At 40.8% G+C, this 21,865-nt stretch overlaps 1 protein-coding gene across 2 annotated transcripts; it reads right to left on the bottom strand.

Annotated features, from left to right (window-relative positions):
- Positions 1-945: 945 nt before the first annotated feature.
- Positions 946-20,620, bottom strand: rassf8a (Ras association domain family member 8a). 2 transcript variants are annotated; one of them, XM_008411471.3, is made up of 6 exons: positions 20,154-20,620; positions 10,868-11,072; positions 6,506-7,305; positions 6,194-6,391; positions 4,791-4,935; positions 946-2,704 (listed from the first exon to the last, which is right to left on the bottom strand). In XM_008411471.3, exons 2-6 carry the CDS (start codon positions 10,968-10,970, stop codon positions 2,583-2,585), a joined length of 1,368 nt encoding a protein of 455 aa, XP_008409693.1. In that variant the 5' UTR covers positions 10,971-11,072; positions 20,154-20,620; the 3' UTR covers positions 946-2,582. The 2 variants fall into 2 exon arrangements, with proteins under 2 accessions (XP_008409693.1, XP_008409695.1); XM_008411473.3 differs by lacking the exon at positions 20,154-20,620 and adding an exon at positions 19,735-20,120.
- Positions 20,621-21,865: the final 1,245 nt, after the last annotated feature.

The following is a 21,865-nucleotide window of genomic DNA, read 5'->3' as shown; positions in this document are numbered from 1 at the left end:
AGAAATCAAAATAGACCAATGTGTGGAAGGCTATGGAGCCGCATATCCCGAATTCACTGAATATGCCAAGGCAACACATGTCACCTACAATGAGGACTTTGCAGAGGTGCCGATGCCTCTGCATCAGGTGGGATGTGTAAGGATTTACATACATTTCTCCAGGAAGTTGCCCACCTGCACAGATTATGTAGAGGATTTATAGCATTTCAGTCAGTTTGAGGTCTAGACTTTAACTTGTCGAGGTAAACCAGTGAAAATCATCATCCTGTCACCTCCAAGCTTGACAGTCAATAAGAGGTATTTGTGCCGATATGTTGCTTAGTTCCAGTCAAGATGGTTCTGTGCATTTGGGTGAAAACCTCTCCACTGTGGCCTGAACAACTTAAAGGACATTATTCACAAAGTACTGAGGCTCTTTCAGGTGCAACTTTTCAAACTCCAGTCTCACTCCAATGTTATTTTTAAGAAATAATGAATTTTCTTCCTCAACTGCTTCAAGCAAGTTGTTCTTTTTCAGTGGCTTTCCCAATGGTTTTACAATTTAGTATACTATATAAGGCTTATAGAGCTTAAGATATGTTTTTAGTAAATTTCTATGAGGATTGTATTGTCTATCACCATATCACCTAAGATAAATGGATTTCATTTGAGAATATTTCCCCCCTCTGTACAATGCTATACAATTGTTTTGGAAAAGTCCCCATAACCCATAACCTTTCCTAGATCTACTTGGTCAGAAGTATGGGTGCTTTAATATCTGTCACCATAGTGCTACTTTTCTTCTTAAATAATAAAAAAATGTATGTACTTCACATTACCAACACAGCTTTTCCCCTATTGGAATTCCAGTTTAATTAATTAATAACTGTGTGGGGTCTGTGGTCAGATCATTGTTTATTATGTCCTCAGTCATATATAGTTCCAGCAAGCACCAGTCACACATCATGATTTTATTCAGATGGTTTATTGAACCATGCAATCCATGTCATATCTGCATTCTGTTACAGCCATACACAACTGGCCACAATCTGCAGTAGATTAAGGCAAGAAAAACGAAACAAAAGTTATTTAAAGTTGACATCTTATTAGAGCTCAAGAAGATATGAAGTTGTAAACAGTGACCACAACAATGTGAAAGTTCTGATCCAAATTACAGTACACGTGTTCCAAGTAAAATAACAAAACAAAACAAAAACAAAGGAAAAACTATTAGAAACTTAACTGTTGCATGTAGTATTACGGTAACAATACAGTGACAAAGTACAGATCCTTCTTGTTAAATTTGACATTCCTACAAAACACTGAAAGAAAGGTTGTAGTGTCTTCTGCTCATGTTGCATACCAGCACTGAATTCTACAGTTGTCTTGATCTCAATTAATAATTTTTCCCCAACAACGCCCTCTGTAACACCTCCTCTATGCTGTATCTGGAAAACACCATTAACAATATGAGGATAAGGCACTTTGATGTGTTTAGCAGCTTATCTACAACCTAAGTGAAGCTTCATAACTTGGCTTTTCTGCACTCACACACAGGCAAATTTCTTGAATCGCTATCACATATGCAGACAAACATTCACTTTTCGTGATTTAACAAGTGCTTCAAACCTTCAAAGTCCCACACCACGTGTGCGCGCATGCGGACAAATGCACACAAGTCTCTTTAATTACGTACTCACACTCTTACTTCATGTCATAGCTGCAACTGTCCACTTTATGACTACCACTGCCAGGTCGACCAATCGGCTTTGAGAACTCTTTGCACATTCAAAGATGGCCGCCAGCACAATCATGCAACAAGCTCAATCTTTGGCCACACACAATCCATAAGATAAACAAGCATAAAATACATTCAGAAAAAATATATATATGTATATATATATGAATATATATATACTTTGTTGTTGTTGAACAACAACAAAAAAAATACAGCTAAAAAGGAGAATTAACACTGGTTTAATATGCAGCCGTTACTGCAGGACTGCACAACTTCAGAATAAAATGCACTCACTGAATAAAGCTGAAGAGTACAAACATCTACAGTAAGCCTTCATTTTGGTAAGTTCACACAGAAACATTCAGTAACAAAAATATGAACCATTTGTGCATAGTTTTAACTTGAACCAACAGGGAGGGATTGTTCACAGTTCTACTACAAACAAGTGGATCCTTCACTTCAACAAGAACCAGACGTTTTGCTGGAGAGAAACATACATGTACAAAGATTCTCATGGTCGCTTTCTAAAAGGCAAAAAGATGAATATAAATCATTCAGCAGGTAGTAAAGTGAAAGTACAATAAGTGGATATGCTGATGGAGGAGGTCCACAACAGCCAGACGTTTCAGAGCGAAATGGAAAGCATGGATGCACCAGTCGGTAGGGTGCAGTGGGTTTTTTTTTTTCCTGACCATACCTGCCAACTGGTGTTTTCTTCCTTTAAGTGCTCTATTATTTCCATTCAGAGATTGTATGTTTACCGTATCTTTACACCTCTCACTATCGGATACCTTCATAGGTTTAAAAACAAAGAATGCATAGTCTTGCGCTGCAGAGACGTCCTGCTTGGGGTCAGTCATGGGGGTCAGACGTAGATCCCCTCTGGGTTCAGGCCAGAGCTAAGAGGGTTGGCGAGGACGCGGAGGTGGCTGGACACGGGCTGGGTGGACACAGGGCGCTTCAGCGAGCCAGTCAGCGCCGCCAAATCTGACCAGGAAACAAGCAACAGAGAAAATAAGACTGCACTTCAGCTTTTAACTGAGCAGCATTTTTCTTTATTCAGCAGTGAGATGGCGCACGTCAAAATTTAGCAAACTTTCACGCTACGTACGACACAGGGAAATGCATTAGAGAACTCATAAAAGTGACAAATATTCCACTTGATAATCACAAGGTTGACAATTTGACTAGTTTGTTTTTAACCGCCTAACATTTCTAAAGAGTTTCCTTTAAAATACATAGAAAAAGACAGTAATTTCTGTCAATGCCTTACAAATTTGTCAGAAAATTTGAAAGAAGAAAATAAAAAATTTAAAACACACGATGTTATGCACTCCTTCTTTGGAGCCACCAGGGGGCAAGGCTGAGCTTTGCAAAAGGAGTGGAGTCAATTTTATTTCACAAAGAAAATTCATCATGCTCACTCTTCTGTGCAAGGTTATTAGAGGATAATCAAGCACGTATTAATTTACATGACGGAAACCATAACAGTGGGCGTGTCATGTAGAATCCCACAGCAACAGTTATATAAAAGTGGCAGAAAAACCAGATGAAAAAAAAAAAATCCCAGTCCAGATTATTTTAACAGTTTACATTTAAAGGCATCCAAAAAAGTAATGGATAATATATTTGTAAATCTTTAAACCTATTAAACATCTACTTTCTCTGTGCACTCTTTGCAAAAACCAGTGCATTATATTCAATATAATGAATTCACCTCTGAAAAATGTTCACAATCAAAGTGCTACCTTCGTAATTGCTTTTAACATGTCTGAGTATAAGTTAAGCGCATGTAAGGAACACATTAATGATCCAAGGTGTGATTTAGAAATAAAAAGTTTAACTCAGTGTGTTTGTATGTACCGAGGCCTTGTTGCTCACAAAAGCAAGTCTAGGATTTAATGAGGCATCAAGCCTCGTTTATGGTCCAGGAGGTCCTTGCTAGCACCACTCACTTTCCTCTTAAATTGGCCAAGCCCGATCATATGTAGACTGTTTACTGTTTACTGGTGAGTAGACAATTGAGATATAGTTTTTCTCATTTTAAAGATTTAATTAGTGGCCTTTATTGACCGCTACAATACAGGAAGTGGTCAGAGGGAAGGGGTTGAGGAGAAGACTTGCAGCAAAGGTCTCAAGGTACGCGATGAAGCCCAGGACGGTCACATCAAGTACTATAGCCTCTACTTCTTTCAATTTAATTTCAGCTGTGATTTTATTCAGACTTTCTGATCTCTAAAAATAAACAAAAATGAGCTTAAAACAGAATGAGAATAATATGACCGGTTCAATTCACAGCCTCTTTTTCTCAGCTCAGATGGAAGCAGCAGAAACTGTTGAGTTAGCTCAGAAGGTTTTATGCAGTATGAGTATAATTAGTGCATTAGCCAATCTGGCCTGTGTGGAACATGCAACATTAGGTCTAACAAACCAGCAGGGGGCCCTAAAAAAACCCCTCAAAGTTTGTTTTTCTACCAGGGCTGATCCTCCTCCTTGCACTAACTTTTTAAAAGCACATTTTAGCTTTTCTGCCAAGAAAGTATGGTTTTCTTCAGCTCAGACATAAAAAAAAAAAAGTTTCACAAATTACCGAGTCACGGCATGGTTTTCAACAACCAGCCTTCGCTTCCCTCTCATGGTGCATCGCTCTCATGAGGATCATCCTCTCTCTGCTGGTAATTTACAAGATGGCAGAGCCGCTGCAGCCTTCCAGAACCACCACTTACATGGCAACAAAGAGCCGTACTGCATGTACTTTTCTTTACAGCTATTTTCTCCTTTCGCATACTGACGCACGGAGATGCAAGACAGAACCGAGTCATTTTCTCTCAGCAGGTTGTCAAGAACTGCGGCCACAGCACAAAGTGCACCTTGATGGAGGAAACGATTTTCCAACACTCCCGCTGAACTTTGTCGTCATTTTTACATGCGACACACATGATGTCTTTTGAAATCAAAGAGCACCGTTATTCTAAAACGAACTGCGTCAGGTCAGATCACACTGCATCTCACTGAGCGTTTTGTAGTTTCCTGAAAAAGGTTTTAAGTAACACTTGAAGACACGTTTCATTACCTGAGCCAGAGCTGCTGTTTGCACAGTCCTCCTCCGTCGGTTCAGCGGGCAGCACTGTGACCTTGGTTCCAGTCTGCTGGATGAACTGCTGCAGGTTGACCTGCCGCAGCTCCTTGGTCAGCTGCTCCAGCTCCTGCTGCATGTCCTGGAACAGCAGCAAGGAAAATGACAACTCACACTGCAGAGAACCGAAGACAATTTGAATCCGAGACTTCAACCCATAACTGCAAGCTCAATATCCGTATCACAGATTCCGAATGATTTTCACAGAATGTTTATAGCGCGTTTATTGTTTCGATAGTGGCATTTAATTACCAGAAGCATATTTTATTAGCTCGAGTGCCAGAGATTTCAATTCTCTTTAAGCCGATTGCATCAAGTTGTTGGTTTTTTTCAGCAATCCCTCCTTCGAAGCGAGCGAGTTTCAGCAGTGGAGAAGAACCCGGCTCAGTGTGAGCCATCAGGGGTCAGAGTGGTCAGAGCAGAGAAACAAAACACAGCAGCAGTGGGCCAGAGGTATTTTCTAGCTTGAAGAACATTTTTGGAATGTCAACTTAGCAACTTGGGTAAGTAATAAAACAAAACAAAATGAAAACTTTGTGTTTATCTTTGGGGTTGTTTTTGGCTCTGGCCATATAAGTTTTCTACATGCAGTTGCCAAAATGTAAATCTGTTGTAGCTCAGTCTGTCTAAATGTCCACTTTCCAAGATGAAACTAATTAAACTGAAAATAACAAAAAAAATCTATGAAAGCAGCAAAAAGGTGCAGAAATTTAAGATGTTGCAAGACGGAACTCAAAAAAAACCTTTTTAAGACATCAAGAACTTAAATTGAGGTAAATAATTTAAAGATTATTTACGACCCTTGAATGAGGAGCAGGTAACTAGGATATTCTGTGGCCATTTGGAGTGACGACCTGTGGTCCTGTTTATCCAAGTCCTGAGTGATTTCACAGCTGGTGGTCTGTCTCACCTCATCTCTCCCTTCTTGGAGTCCAGCTACGATAGTGAACGCATTAAAACCAGTAACTTGATTTCTCTTCTCTGTTGAGCTGATATCTCTGCTGGACCTTTCCAGAATGATTCTGATGCTCTCAAGTTTTTATATTCTTGAGCTCTCAGTGTGACTTACTGGAGTCCGGCAAGATTTCTGGACTAGTGCAGCATGTGTCGCGCTGAAGGGTGCTAATTGCTAATTTTAAAGAGATGTGTTAATCAATCAGGTTTTATGCTTTTAGTTTTCACTGGTAAAGATGCATTTCGTGTTATGAAGCAAAGAAATGATTAATAGAGGGAGAAAGGGACAAAAAGATGGATGATATAAGTGAACATTTAGCAGCATTTTTAAAAAACAAAACAAAAAAAAAAACATCCTAACCGTTTACTGAATTAGAAAAACTCACCTGCAGTTTCTTACTGCTTTGTCCAAGTGATCTGTCCACAGCCCTGCAGCTGGTCTCCAGCTGGATGGCCTGCCTCTCTTGGGCCTTCAACTCCGCCTTGACCCGGAGGACCTGAGCCCGCGCCTCGGCTTCACTGACCCACTGGGTCTCCTGGCGCTCTCTCTGCAGCTTCTCCTCCTCCAGACCTGCTTCTACCCCCTGACAAGCAAAGGACACGGCAATGCAGAAAATAAAAACAAACCCACATCTGCTCTTAGACCACAATCTATTTTCTTCGAATGCACAGAGAAAATCTCCCAATACATAATATACCTTTAACATTGTGAGTTTTTCTTTAATTTCCATCTCGCAGCCCTGCAGTCGTCCACGCAGCTCCTGCAGTCGTTCCTCCAGCTGCCTCTCGCTCTCCATCTCAATCTGCAGCTCGGTGGCCCAAAACTCTTCCTCTTCCATTTCCACCTCATTCTTCCTGAGGTGCTTCTCAAGCCTCAGGATCTCCTCCAACAGCCCTCCACCTCTACCCAGATCTGCAGCGCACCCAGCCCCTCGCCCCCCTCGGCCCTCGGACCAGGCCTGGAGCTCGGCCTCGTACGCCTCCAGCTTCTTCTCCAGCACGTTCAGAGTCTCTCTTTGCAGACTGACCAGTCTGACCAAATCTTCCATGCGACAGGTCCACAGGCCCGGGGGAGCCGTGCTAAAGGCCGGCCCCGCGTGGTGGTGAATCCCCCCGTTTCCCAGGAGGAGCCTCCGCTTCCCCTCGGCATCCCCGATCCGGCCTCCGCTCAGGATCTCCCTCAGGCTCCGAGGCGCACCGGTGAAGGTCAGAGACTTCCGGCGCGGTTCACGGCGGTGAAGAGAGCCGTCGTTGGGGTGACGTAGCTTTGCAAGAGGAGGCAGGCTCTGACGATGGAGGCCGCGTTCAGGACCCCTGAGCGGGGGGCCCTCTGACGGGGGGCGTTCGGTGAGCGAGGGCCCCGTGCGATGAAGGATTAGCTGAACGTCGCCAGCGTACTGACCCCAGGTGTTCAGAGAGGCCACTGGGCTCTCATGAGGGGCTAAGTGGCGCTCTGTGTCCCGCCATTTCTCAACTAAAGTGTACCTCCCGGTGCGACCTGAAAACAACAAGCACATTAAAATAATGCACTGTTAAGAGACGACATCACAGTGCATTGAACACAAAGCTATACAGGAATGATAAAAACTGCCTTGATGAAAATGGAGAGAATAACTTCAAAACAAACACCACATATTAAAGGGGAAGGATTTTCACTTAGAAACAAACTTCTTTTTAGAAGCACTTCTGTTGCAAAAAAGCTGAGATTTAAATTCTCACCCACTTTTTCTTTGGTGCTTGTGTTTCTCAAACAAAATGTGCAAGAAATTAAAATCATGTTTCAAAGAAACCAAAAAGCAAAATGTAGAACTTGTGGAGTTTTATGTGGTAAAAATACAGTAAAATAAAACAGAGGAGGGGTGGTGTACACTGCACATGTAACGTAACTGAGAATTAGAATGCAAATGATTTATTTTTTCAAAAATATTTCACAAATAAAAATCTGAAAAGTGTTTTTCTTATTTGGATCTCTTATAATTTCTTGCATGCAAATAAAATCCACTGCAACCCGTTGCTTTCAGAAGAAAATATGTTTTAATTGAAATCACAGCACACATGCAACTGCTGTGTGAAGACTTCAGAGAGTTAACAGAAAACAAACAGAATCATAATGACCAGAGAATACTGCACTCAATCATTCATTTGTAAATAGAGAAAGTAAAGCACAACAGCAATCCTAACAACACATGGATGTTGTAAGCCAAAAAGGGAGCGACAGTCAGAGAACTACTTCTAAGATATATTGCTTGATATATGCATTCTTGCATTGTCCTACACGACGCGTGTATTGTTCATAGCTGAAGTCTATTGATGGCCCTGACTGAAAGCCCACGGCATGCCACTGAGAAGAAGTCATAGATCCACTGCATAGATCCACCTGTCAGGTGGAAGAATCAGTTGAAAGGAGCCCGGTTCCAATACTTGCACTACATCCTACGCTCCTCTATGAAGTGCGTACTCCAGGGGTGTCAAAATCCAGTCCTGAAGGGCCGCTGTCCTGCAGTTTATAGATGTGCCACAGGTACAAAACACCTGAATCAAATGGCTTAATTACCTCCTCAGTTCTCCAGAGCCTTGCTAATGACCTAATTATTCTATTCAGGTGTGGTGCAGCAGAGGTACTTCTAAAAGTTGCAGGACACCGGCCCTCGAGGACTGGAGTTTGACATCCCTGGCGTACTCAGTCAAAGTGTACATAAGGTTGGAAATGTGCAAGAATTGGAGAATTGGAGCTGTACGGGTTACGTCAACAACCTGCACCTCTGCGTCGTAATGGCGACGTCCAAAATGGCGGAATGAGTTGCTGTTTTGACATTTGTGGTGCTAAAAGGGTTAGTACAACTACAACCGTACAATTTTAAATGTACAGTATTAGGGATTTTTGCTTTCCAAAGTTGTTGACGGAGATATTTGATATGAGGTTCATCTTCCAGAAACACTGGAAGATACAGCCAGAGTGACAACTGAATGTGCTATATCACAGCACATTAATGTGTTAAAACAGATTAATCTTATTTAGGATCTAATCCAAATAAAATCTGCAATAAAGTTGCTTTTTACAAACCCTCATCCAATCTGAAATAAAGCTTTGCAGATTTTACTAGCAAATTTTATTTTGAAAACGTTGCATTAATTTCTTTCCACTTTGCCACTCTGCTCTAAGTGAAGTATGCATGACGTATTTTGAAGTTTGTGGTTTAATGGTGGTATGAATACTTTTAAAAAAGTATTGCATTCAATATAAAAAAAAAAATTGTAGCGTAAAAGGTTTTCTGCAGTTTCAGCACTTCAACTGCTTTTCCAATTTGGTTCATTGATTATAACATAGATTTCTTTTCAGGTTTGACAACAAAAACCTACTAAAAGTGCATACACAGAAACGCTCAATAAACGTCAACGTGCAAAATCAATATTTGCGTTTGATCCGTTAGCGTGGTGTATGCGTGGGGAACATTGAAAGGCAGAGGAGGGGGGCTCAGAGAGAAGTGCTGCTTTCACAGTTTGGCAGGATACGAAGGGGATGAGTCAGACTTTCCTTCCTCCTCCTGCGCTTAGTGGGAAGTGATGTCAATACATTCTGCTCAAGTGCCCCCATTTTTGCAGCAGCCATATGGGAAAGTGGGGTGCGTAAAGCCAAGAAAGCACCAATATAGCCCCTGATTATGGCCCACCATTTCTCAGCAGGAGCCTAAAATGAAGGCTTGAGAGATGACAGCTGCTTACATCATCAGGGCCTCTTTCTCTGTCTAAAAGCAACAGTTTGGCATTTTAGAGGAACTTACTATGATTATTGGAGAATGTTAATCGATGCAAAGAAGCACAATCGCACATGAGTCGTGTGAGTGGCCACAACTTGCACACTTGATTATCACGGTCAGGGTTCTTCTGACCTTGATAGCTTTTCTTAAACAATAATGCAAATCGATTAAATTTGTGGGTTGAAAAGATCAGCAGAATGTATTTGGAAGCTGACGAATATCATGACTGAAAGCGTCCTTTTAACGTAATTATCTCAAGATAATCATTTGTCACATTGTCACAAAACAACAAAGGTTTTAATCTTGAATATAATAGGATTTTTTTTTTTTTAAATCTTATTATTTTGTGCAATAACTCAAAATTATTTTGAAATTCCAAAAGAAATATTCTTCCTCATCAAAAATAAGTTCACTTTTTAGTGATTTCAGATTCAGGTCACATTATTCAATAAACAAGCATATTGACATTACACAGGAAATCCTCATTTCCAACCACTAAACAAATATTTACTCATTTCAAATGTGACCCTAAATGCACCACCAGTAACTGTATGTTGCTGAATCTTTACTGACTTAAACAACAGATCGTAACATTAACCTCGTAAACTTTAGGTGGACAGAGAATGAGAACAAATGTGCAACAAAGCATTAGTGGTAATGAGAAAGAGTTTGAAAATGTGACTATGACCAAAATTGTGCTTGTAATATGAAGCAAAATAAGAGTTTGAAGGTCTGAAAACATGCTTGAGAATTAAACTGAAGTGCTTAAATCATGGTATAGATGCTGCCAATAAAAAGGCCGTATTGGCTGCTGCTATCCCTTGATCCTCTGTGTTTTGTGACCTGCTCTGCACACTGTACTGAAAAACACCCTGCAGGCCAAAAAATTAGAACCGCGGGGTTCCAACATGAATGTGTGCGGAGCCTGAAATCCCATTTTGGGAATCGTAACATGATTAACAAATTGAGCTGGATCAAGTTAAGTCCTTGACAATCACAATGCCGACGTGGACAGTGTACAGAAATGTGTAATGGAATAGAAATTTCTTCACTCTCCCACAACTGAGGAAATATAAAACTTCTCTACTGATTTTATTTTCTTATTTTATAAATTATTCTAACTCCAGATCTTTCATAAGACCTCGTAAAATTCCGAAAGTCAACAAAATAAAATAAAACCTCTAAGTAACTATGTAAATAGGTAAGGGAGAAAAAAGAGAAACCAATCCTCCTTCTAAGGTTAAGGAACAGATTATACCCCTGCTGAGCTTTTTGTAAAAAAAAAAAAACAGGAATATTTACCTATAGCCTGGGCCAGAGCAATCACCACTTCCTGGCAGGTGGTTGCTTCTGTGACCCCGCACACAACCCTCTGGACGCCATCCACCCAGACCTTCAGCTCCATTTTGGGGTCAGAAGTGAGCGGGGCCGTTATGGTGTGTGGCCCCCAACATTATTCAAGGCCTGGAATGATGGCAGTTCGCAGGAAATCCCTCTTTCTAATGTACTGTGTAGGAAACAAAGGGGGAAAACAGGAAGCGGTTAGTCACGAGGCAGTCGTACGGCCAACGTTACAGAGCTTGTGACTGGGCCACCCGTTTGTAGTATAGCAGCAAAAGTTTTACATCAACAAAGAACACAACAGGAGAAAATTATGACATGTAAGAGAGTCCAAGCGGAGAACGGACTCCAGGCATGCCTGGCCACCTGGCCTCAACAGTGTTGTTTTGTTCCTCTCTATGAATAGGTACATGACTGTTGGGGGTGCAGGAAGAATCTGCCAGCAGACATTCCCAAGGCCAGTTCCTGCTTTTGTACTGGGTATTAGATTGAAGCAAGGATGACAGAAACATTACCTCAGAAGGGACAGAATGTGACAGGGATTAAAATGTGGGAAGGGTCTAAAAAAGAAAATCAAGACCAAAATAAAAAAAAAAGAATCTTTTAGCATAATCACTGCTTTTTAAATTGTTCTTCATGAATTCGCAAAGCGGGTATCAAGATGTGGATAATTACTGACAGGAATTCTTCAACATGCTCTTCAAGGACAGTACGTCGGGTCAGAATGAACGGCCCCATCTGTATCCCTCTCTATGAATCTAACCTACACAGCTGTGTACAAAGGACCCTTTGTCCACCAGCCCCCCCAATTACACCTCCCCCAGCTCAGGTATTCCCTGTCCACATTCACAAAGTCATTCACTCCAGTCGGCCAGCCCAATGCTTTTCTACATGTATTCCAAACCCCATGCAGCCCTTCAAGGCAGTGTGAGCAGGGAAGGACAAAAGTCTGGAGTTGGACTAATTAGCTGAAGTCTACTTTTTGAAAAACAATAAAAATGCATCTAAAAGAAAAAAAAAGTCTCCAGGAAGGAAAACCGCTTGCCTGATTGTTTGACAAATTAAAACAAAACTGTGTTCCTGTTCAGAGAATCTCATTTTTGTACAAAGACATCAAAACTCTGCTTCGTATTTTTCAGATACTGGAGTGTCGCCTGCTCGCTCTATTCTTGGCACACACACACAGCTGGTCAGAAAGGGCTTTTGTCCTTCTTTTCAGACGGCCCTTAAATGGCACTGAAGCACTGAAGGATGAGAAGGAGCTGGAAAACACTCGCAGTCAAGCAAACAGGGAAATCTTTATGTTGTGTGAATCAAACCGTTTCCCCCCCGCATCTTTCTTTAAAAGCAATTTCAAAATCAATAATAGTACTGCCTCTGAGGAAAAGAGGGCACTACAGCTCAGCTGATGAGGAGGGTATCAAAATACTAAAAGTGAGAAAACACCAAAAGATTTTTTTAAAATAATATATTGGGATTTTAGGTGATACACCAACATAATTAGTAGCTCTGAACAACTCTCCTTTGCTTCCACAGATTCTCAGTTGAATTTAGGTCTGGACTTTGACTAGGCCATCTTAATGCATGTATATTTTTTTTAATCTTATCCATCTCATTTTAGGTGTGAGTGTATCTAGCTGCACCCATTGTTCCCATGAGCTCTGACTGGTTTTCTTGCCCCTCTGGAGGAAAAGCATTCCCACAGCATGATGCTGTCAACTCATGTTTCACTGTGTGGTTGGTGCATGTAGGGTGATGTGCAGACTAAATTTTCTGTCACAAATAAGTCCAAAAGTTCTGTTTTACTGTCATCTAACCAGATCACCGTCCTCTGCATGTTTGCTGTGACCTCCGTATGCATGTTCAACTGGGACTTCCTGTGGCATTTTTTTCCCCAAAATAACCGATTCTACCCATTGAGAGGCCAGATTTTTGGAGTATATGACTAACAGTTTACTTCTCAAAGGAATCTCCCTCCTCCTGTGGATCTCTGTAGCTTCTCCTGAGCATATTGGCTGCTTCTCAGTTTGATGTTTTTCTTGCCCAATCTGTCAGTTCAGGTGGACGGTCAGGCTTGGTGGGTTTGCATTTGTCAGTTTTTCCATTTTAAGATGATGGATTGCACAGTTCTCAGTCAGATGTACAAAGTGTAAAATATTGTTTTAGAACCTCATCCTGCCCTAAACTTCTCAACAACGTTCAGACCCATCTGGTCTTTTTCTTGGTCTCCATGATGCTATTAGTTGACTAATGTTTTCCGACAAACATTTAAGGCATTCATAGTACAGCTGGATTTAATCTAAGATGAAATTACACACAGATGGACTTTATTCTGAAATCCGGTTCTGAAGGAACAGGTATTTATTTAGAGGCATCAGAGTAAAGAGGACTGAAAGATGTGCATAATACTTTAAACTTTGTTTTGTAACACGTGAAATAGATATGCATCATTGTTCTTCCACTTCACAATTGTTCTGCTACTCTGTGTTGATTCATCATAAAATGTACACCAATATTTGTGGTTGCGATGTGACAAAATTACAACCCTCGCCCCACAAAAAAACAAACACTACATTTTGAGTTGCATAAATTAAAAAGCTGCAGCTCAGACTCGGAGCTCCCTTCGTTCATGTTGCATTTCTTGACATTAACTCAGAAAACCCAACTAATGATATGGGCACATCGGTGCAGGGCACAGAGCCATCCTGGGCTCTGCGAGCTCCGTTGTGTTGGCCCGTCAAGAGCCGCAGCCTGGGGGGATGCCCGCCTCCTGATTTGTGCAGTCTGCATTTTGCCAGAAAAGCATTCCACGAGGCAGATGAGCTCTCGGATTTCTATTAAAGCTCAGCTGAGATGATAAACTTCTGCAAAACCTCAAATCCAGATGATTTGAGTGTCTGTTCTCATTTGTTACAGTCTGGTGTTGAGTAATAATGATTGGACCTGCATTCCTCACTGAGAAGAAAAGTGTGTGAGCAGCACCAAAGCAGCCTGCGTCCCCGGCTGCTGATCACAACTCTCCAGACCTGCAGGAGCATACCAGGCTGGCAGAGAAAAGGCTTCAGCTGGCTGCTGGTGTAAACATTCCACCATATGCTCCTGTGGATGCTTCACTGCAACTAATATACCCTCAGTAACACACACATGCACATGCACAAAAAGGGAAAAAGTCAGGTTATTTAGCGCTACAATGAATTTACTCGCAGTCTAGTGTCACAGCTTCCCTGCATTATGCAGGTTAGGACTTTGCTCTGGGTTCTTATACAAAATATCTCCGTCCTTTTTACACTTTTTCTCTTTGCACAAACACAAAACTTTGCTATGTATTTATGGCAGATATTGTACAGTGGTCAGGCTTTAAATATTGAATCTACAAATGCCACAGAGTAGACACATGGAGGGGTGGATGGTTAGACATACAGATGAATGGAGGTACAGATGGATAGCAAGATGGACGAAGAGACGGCTGGATGGGTCAAGGGAATAATGGACATGGACGAATGAATGGAGGGACTAATGGAAAGACGGAAGGACAGACGGATGGGTGGACAGAGTTACAAATAAACAGAAGGATGGCTCTTTTGGCGGAATAAACTCTAGAAATACAAATGTTCTGATTCTGATTTTGAATCCTGTTTGCCGGGAGTTGGCGCGTTGGACGAAAACAAAACAAGCATTCATTCGTTACATCGAATAAAAAAAAGGCTTGAGCAAAACGATCTCACAGGAAACTACCGGCCTTCTAACACTTGCTGCCTCACAAATACATTCTGTTCCACTTCCTGTCCACATTCGCTGACCATTGTTCACCCAAAAACAGAGGACAATACAGCCGTACAGTGTTGAAAATTCTTCCCTGTAATTAACTGGAACACCAAGTAGCACAGTCAGACTAATTCAGAACAAAAGGTTCCCGATTCCTAAAAGTCCCCAACACTGCTGTTAATTAGAGACAGAAGGATATTTCTCACAGACTTGAGCAACATCACAATAATGCCCGAGCCCCTCCTCTCTGTTGGTTACCAAACTTTAAGTCAAACTGTGCACCGAGTACAGCAACATGTAATTACAAGCAATTTTTACTGGGCTGTAATTGGCAGCAGCTCTGTTGTGAAATGGATCTCTGCGAGCAATCAGAGCCAGACGGCGGTTTTATTGTTTAGGCACCGGTGGCAGAAAGCTCTTCCGCTCTTCCAAATATCCAACATGTGCTGAGACTACACAAATATGTCTAATTTATGGGATTAAAAACTAAGACTAAATATTGCATAGTGTCCAAAAAGGTTTCCACACTCCTAGAACTTTACGGGTTTTCATGATTGTTACACTGCAGCCACAAACTTTAAGTCACCTGGATTTAAGAAACCAAATTGTTCATAACCTACTATTAGTTAATTATTGACTGATTATTATATTTCAAATGGCAGCAAGTTGCTTAAACCAAACTGATGCGGGGATTAGCATCTCAATTCTTAAACACTTATGGCAAAGAAAAGATGTTGATCTGTTTCAGAAGGGTTTAATTATTGGCATGCATCAAACAAAGATAACAATTAAGGAGATTTCTCAAGCTGCTAAAAATAGGTTAAATATTGTCCAACCCATCATAAAAAAAGTTGTGAAATTATTAGGGAGCTAACATCTTTGCAGAAGAAACGTGGTTGGGGAAAAAACACATTTGAATGCTAGTTATTGGCGATCACTTAAAAATTTGGTCACAGAAATGATAGCAGAAGTCAGGGCTGTGTTCAAGAATGAAAGTAAGAGTATTTCAATGTGAGAGAACCTGAAAGGATAGGGACTAAACTGCTGTGTGGCCTTTAGAAAACCACTGATCAGCGAGGATATTGTGGGGGGGAAAAAGTCTTCATTTTGGCAGATAGCTTAAAGATTGGACTCTGAAGCAAAAGAAGAAAATCATGGCCTCATGAGTCCAGGTTTACCTTCCTCCAGAGAGATTGGCGCATCAGGGTAAGAAGAGAAGTGCATAAAATTATGCACAGGCCAACCATACAAGCCGTTAGGGGCACTACTGTGAATTGGTGAGGACAATGAGGTCAGCTGTCTATGCTAACCAGGTTATTCCATCAGTGTATTTCTTTTTCCCTGATGATGCATTGTGCAAGAGGAACATGAGTTATCATTTTCACACAATGATTGGGCACCACAATGTCCACACCTTAAACCCACAGAGACTTTTGGAGGTGTGCTAGAAAAGAAATGGTGTGTTACCAACTCTTTCATCACACTAGAAAAAATGAACTCTGGACGGAAAAACATGTTATGATGCTGGAGAGGCTTATTGCAGTTATGCCACAGCAAAAGCCTGCCGTACTAAAAGCTGAAGGCCGGCCAACATATTATTAGAATACTTCACTCTTTTTTTGAAGGGCACCTTATGTTTGAAGGTCTCATGGAAGTAGTAGAGAAGATAGCTCAAATAACAAATGTACGATACCAAGATAGTTAGGTTTTATATTAATCGTCGTAAATTATAAGCCAAATAACTGTTTCCTTAATAATAACAAACAATACGGGAATGACCCTAGTTCAAGCCTCTTTAAACTGGCACCCCCAAATAAAACCCAGTGCAAACTAATTACATTCCAAAGTCGCCAAATTCGTAAACAAAATCCACCTGTGTGTATTTAAACCACCGTTTAAACATAGTTGTTAAGTACGTTATAAAGACTTCACAGGTTTGTTAGAGAACATTAGCAAACAAACAGCATCACCACCAGAGATCACGGCAGATAGATCATTGAGAAATTTTAAATCAGAGTTGTGCTTTAAAAACAATTTCCCAACCTCTGAACATCTAACAGCGTTGCTCCATCCATCATCTCACAACTGAAGGAGTTTGTCACAACTGAAGACCTGAGAAAACTGAACGTAAAGGCCAGGCAGGGAGAGGGTTAAACAAAGCTCAGGTAGGAGTCAAGACTCCTTGACAGGACAACTATTAGATATTAGATATCAGAACAAATCTGACCTTTATTGACAAACCCATTGTTGAAAGAAAGCCATAAGAATGTTGGTGTAAAGTCTGTGACATGTCATGTATGAGCCACACTATAAGGAGGAATGTACTCTGATTACAAGAGACTAAGAGATTCTACTTGCAAATTGATATGCAAGGCAAAAATACAAACACTGAACATCACGCTGAATGTAGCATCTCTACAGTGAAACAAATTGGAGGCAGCATGATCCTGTGTGAAGCTTTTCTTTTGTAGTGACAAGGAACTTGGCCAGGGTTCAGGAGAAGGTGGATTTAGTTAAACATAATGTAAAGAAAACCTTAGAAAAACATCTTGGGTCAATGCATATTTGCAAATAAGATTAGACCAAACCTAAATCCAATCCGTCTCCAGAGATATTTTCCATGTTGATGTATTTTGAAAAGAAAGAAGAGCAAAAATGTCATCACAGAGATATCAGAAAAGACTTGCCGGTGTAATTGCATAGAAAAGCAGGTGCTGCACGCATTATTGTGGATTTCTATTTTCCTTTGTACGTCTATTTTATGTGATCAAGCACACAAAACAGATGAAACGTTTTGGTTGCGACAAAATGTGAGCCAAAAGAATGAAGACTTTTGTCAAAACAGTGCGACACTCTGACATGGTGAAAGTTAAGCATTAAGATTCTTCCAGTTGTGACTTCAGTCAAGAGGTTTCTCTCTGCAAACCATGCCAGCTTAGTGTGTGTACAATGAAACAGACAGAGCATGGGAGAGACCAGAGGAAGGCCTTGATCCTGGAGGGTGGGAACTGATAACAAACAGAGGATACATTCCTGCACTGTCAGAAGGCAACCGGCCATGACAACAAGATAAGAACGTTATGGGTTCCTTTCTGCCAACGGATCCTTAATGTTCACAAGCAATGACAGCAATCTGTCTCGACTTTCAAGTGCTTTGTTTTGAATAATTGTGAAAGATTCCTTTTGTATTTACTTGCAATGCTCAGTTATGCGAGTTGCTAAACTGCAAGATGAAACACTGAATAATACTTTTTTTACTAAATTATTCAGCAGAACTGACTTGCATGCAACATGTTTTTCTTTTTTTCCTGCCAAAAACTTTAAAAAGTGTTTCAACTGAGCAATCTGCAGCACCAAAGTTACACTGAAGAAGAAAAAAAACAGAAAAGAAAACTAAAGGGAATAAGTAATGCCCAGCACTAGCTCAGAACTATTTAGCTCTACTTTAAAGACTGAGGAGTTTTGGGATTAAACCCACATCCAGTCACGCTACACACAACACCCACAGCTCCTCTGAGCTCTTTAACACCCCCCACCCCCCACCCTGGAGCTGCAGACTCCTCTCTCTGCGTCCGCCTGGTTGATATTAAACTAATACGAGCTCAAGCACCCCCTCCTCCCGATTTTGGGAGGTCAGTCCTGGCAGGATCTCCAACATCTGGACGGCACGTTCAGCCAGCTATAATGCCGCCTTTGTTCCCCTGCCATATCCACTGCTCACTAGGCAGCTTTGAGGGAGCAGCAGGGGCGGGCAGGAGGCTCATGCAGCGGGGCAGAGGAGCAGCAGCAACACAGCAGGGCTGCGGGAGGCATCTGGCCAATTTATACAAGTTACTGAGGTTCGTAAAACATCATCTGGAGCCGACTTCTTTGCGCCGCGTATTCAGAGTTAAACGGGCAGAGATGAGCAGCTGGGACGGCTGCATTTTTTTTACTTTTTAGCGGTTGTCACTATAATAATAATAATAATAAAAAAACTTGAAATCTAATCTGCCCACCACAGACTGATTTTGTTGTAGTGTATATATTTGTAGATAAGTAAGATAAACAACATGGAATGAACTACAGTAAACTGAAAAACTATTTCAGACTTTAAGATAAATAAAAGAAATATAAAAATATAAAGTGTGGTGTTCATTTGCATTCATCACCTTTTATTCTAACACCACTAAATAGTGCAGCAAAAAAAAAACAAAAAAAAAAAACATTATAATGTAATTTTGTTAAGGTACAAGAATCAACAAGAACAATGATCAATTTTGGCCAGAAGGAGAAAATATTCTAACCAAGAGTAATTAAGAGTAAACTTGATTTGCATCATTCTATTTCTATGTTGGTATTAAAACATGTATGCACTTTTTAACAGTTCTGCAAATGGGTTATGTAGATTCATTCTTGCTAGTTGAGGAACTGTGTTTTCTTTTTACTAGTTTCCTTATAATTCATAATATAACACACTTAAAAAAATTGCATTGGATAAATTAGTTATTGATAAGGGATAAAGTTGTGACGAAGTCTAAAACAGGGTAGACAGACAGGACAAGGAGAGCGTTAAGCAGATGGCAAGGAGAAAGCCATGGTTGAAATAACACAGTTAGAAGTCCTACCTAAAGCTTGGAAAGAGTAGAGGTAGCTCAGCTCGATAGTGAACTGAAAACAAACACGGCAAATCACCTGTAGCACACAAAGACCACAGTGACACATGTTGGTGGCAGCATCATGCTGTGGCCCACTGAGGCTTTTCCTCAGTGGGTTTGGGAAACTGATTTATATTGATGGAAGCTGTTAGAGTTTGGGGCTGATGTTCACTCTATAGCCACACAACAGACCTAACCAATAAAATGCATTGAATAAAGGCATATTTAGGAGTTAGGATGGTCCAGTCAAAGTCCAGTTATAAAGGCACGCAAAAAAAGAAAAAAATAATAATTCATTTCCAAAAAATATTATTGGAATTATTTACAACATTTGTATTGATATAATATATTAAAATATGTTAAAATACATTGAAATTGTTGGTTCTAAAAAGGGACGTGAATACTTTAGCAAATAATTGTATTTACCAAACTAGCTCTTTGTCTGACTCCGTCACTATCAAAGACGGAAAAGTTCCTAACATTTCCAGATGATGCTGAAAGGACTGAGAACGAGGCGGAGTGGAAAAGAGAAAAATCTTTTTTAGGAGAATCTTCTGCAAAAACATTTGGCCAAACCAGGAGAACAAAACTCTGCATCACCTCAGATCACACATAAAGATCTTAAGTTGTACCAGAGCTGAACAGACGAAACGCAAGAGTATTGACTGTAGTTATGCGAAGGCTGGAGGAGCCTCTAATGGCGTTAACGGGCTGTAGTTGGATCACAGAGTAGCAGAAGTATCCCACTATGGAAATGTTTCCGCTATTTTTTAGCCATACACTACAACAAACTGGCTCAGCTGCGGTAACAGTCTGCAGCAATCAGCCCACACTAAATATCCTACCTTCAAGATACAAAGCAGATCCAGCTCAGTTCTCCCTCTCCGAGGGGAAGTTTGAGGAGAAAACACAGGTAAAGGAGCGGAATCCGCAAAATGTGTCCCGTTTCACCATTGCCCAATAAATCACTTCCAAGGAAATGCGACAAAATAGGAAGACGGGTGGGAGGGAATCACGTTTTACAAACAGAAGAAGGCCGTGGATGAATCCAGATGAAAACCGAGTTCTGACGTTCCAGACCGCTGTCTGAAAGTTTGTGTTTGTCCTCTGCGGTCTCGGTGCTCAGCTGCGGAAAACGCTCCTCTCTCTCCTGCCTCTCCTCTCCCTGTTTCATTACTCCTGCTGGTAAAGAGCTACATCGCCTTGGAAGAACTGGGACACCGCAAGGCATTGTGGACCCTTTAAAGCTGCAATAACACTCCGACAGGGAGGATGCCTTCAACTTTTACACATACCGGACATCTAAACAGAACATTTTCTCCTGGTAAAACTCCCAGGAATCCGTAGCTCAAATATTTAGAGAAGAGATTCTTCACCGAGCCTGACTACGTACAAACTGGCTTCATTTTTTATCAGAGTAATTCAGAAAGAAATCCAAAGAAATGAGTGCTTATTTAGCACAGCGTATCAAACAGGTAACAATTTATGATTTGCATTTTATTTTAAATTAATGTTCATTAAATGCGGACACTGCCACTTTAAGATCAAGGGTGATGTCCTACGTCATTATTTTACCACCACAAAGTAAATTAAAATGCATAAAATCATAAAAAGTTAATTTATATGTAATAAAAAAAAATAGATGAGTTTGCACGAGGATTAGATTTTTTTTTGTTACATTGTGAAGATTACAAAACCCATCATTACCATATTTGGAAAGTGACGTCATGTTAGGGTCCCCTTTAGTCTCTAGAGAAAAAAAACAACAATCTTCAGCTTCCAACATAAATATGGGGGAAAATCTGTTGAGTCACATCTGCTTTTATAATCAGTTCTTTCATTATATAAGACGTTATTAACATTTCTTGGCCAAACACAATATTTTACAATAATCAAGCAGTACAATTATCCTTGAATTGACTACGGGTCAAATCCCCCTGTTGCTTAATCGTACCCCTTAGTCGTGCAATGATCTCCACATCTGCTCGACATGGGAGCAAGAAATACTTCAAGCCTCTGTAATTGAATAAAGACCATATACTGGCAACCTGACAAGCAACTCTTAGCACTGTGTGCATTGGAAAGGTCACAGAAATTCATGTTACAAAAGAAATTAAACACATTTTCATAAGCAAGTCATTATTTTCAGTGTTTCAAAGAGTTGCAAGAGACTTGCTGACTTGACATCCATGATATAAACCAACCCTTCCACCACATCCCAAAGATGCTCTTTCAGACTGAGATCTGGAGACTGTTTTGGAGAGCAGTGAGTGCATTGTCATGTTCAAGAAACCAGGTTTGAGATGATTTGGGATTTGTGACATGCTTCATCCTCCTGCTTGATGTTGCCATTAGAAAACAGATTCACTGCAGCCATAAAGAGATGAACATGGGCAGCAACAGCACTCGGGCAGGCTGAGGTAACGTTGCCCTATAATTTGGGATCAGGAAGAACGGCTCCATCCCTTCAGGTTGTTTATGCCAAATTCTGACCCTACCATCTGAATATTGGAGGTGAAATTGAGATTAATTGGAGCAGGCAACAATTTTCAAGTCT

The sequence above is a fragment of the Poecilia reticulata genome, chromosome 6, assembly GCF_904066995.2.
Source record: "Poecilia reticulata chromosome 6, P_reticulata-male-v2, whole genome shotgun sequence".
Taxonomy (NCBI): domain Eukaryota; kingdom Metazoa; phylum Chordata; class Actinopteri; order Cyprinodontiformes; family Poeciliidae; genus Poecilia; species Poecilia reticulata.
This window is presented reverse-complemented; position numbering and strand designations above follow the sequence as displayed.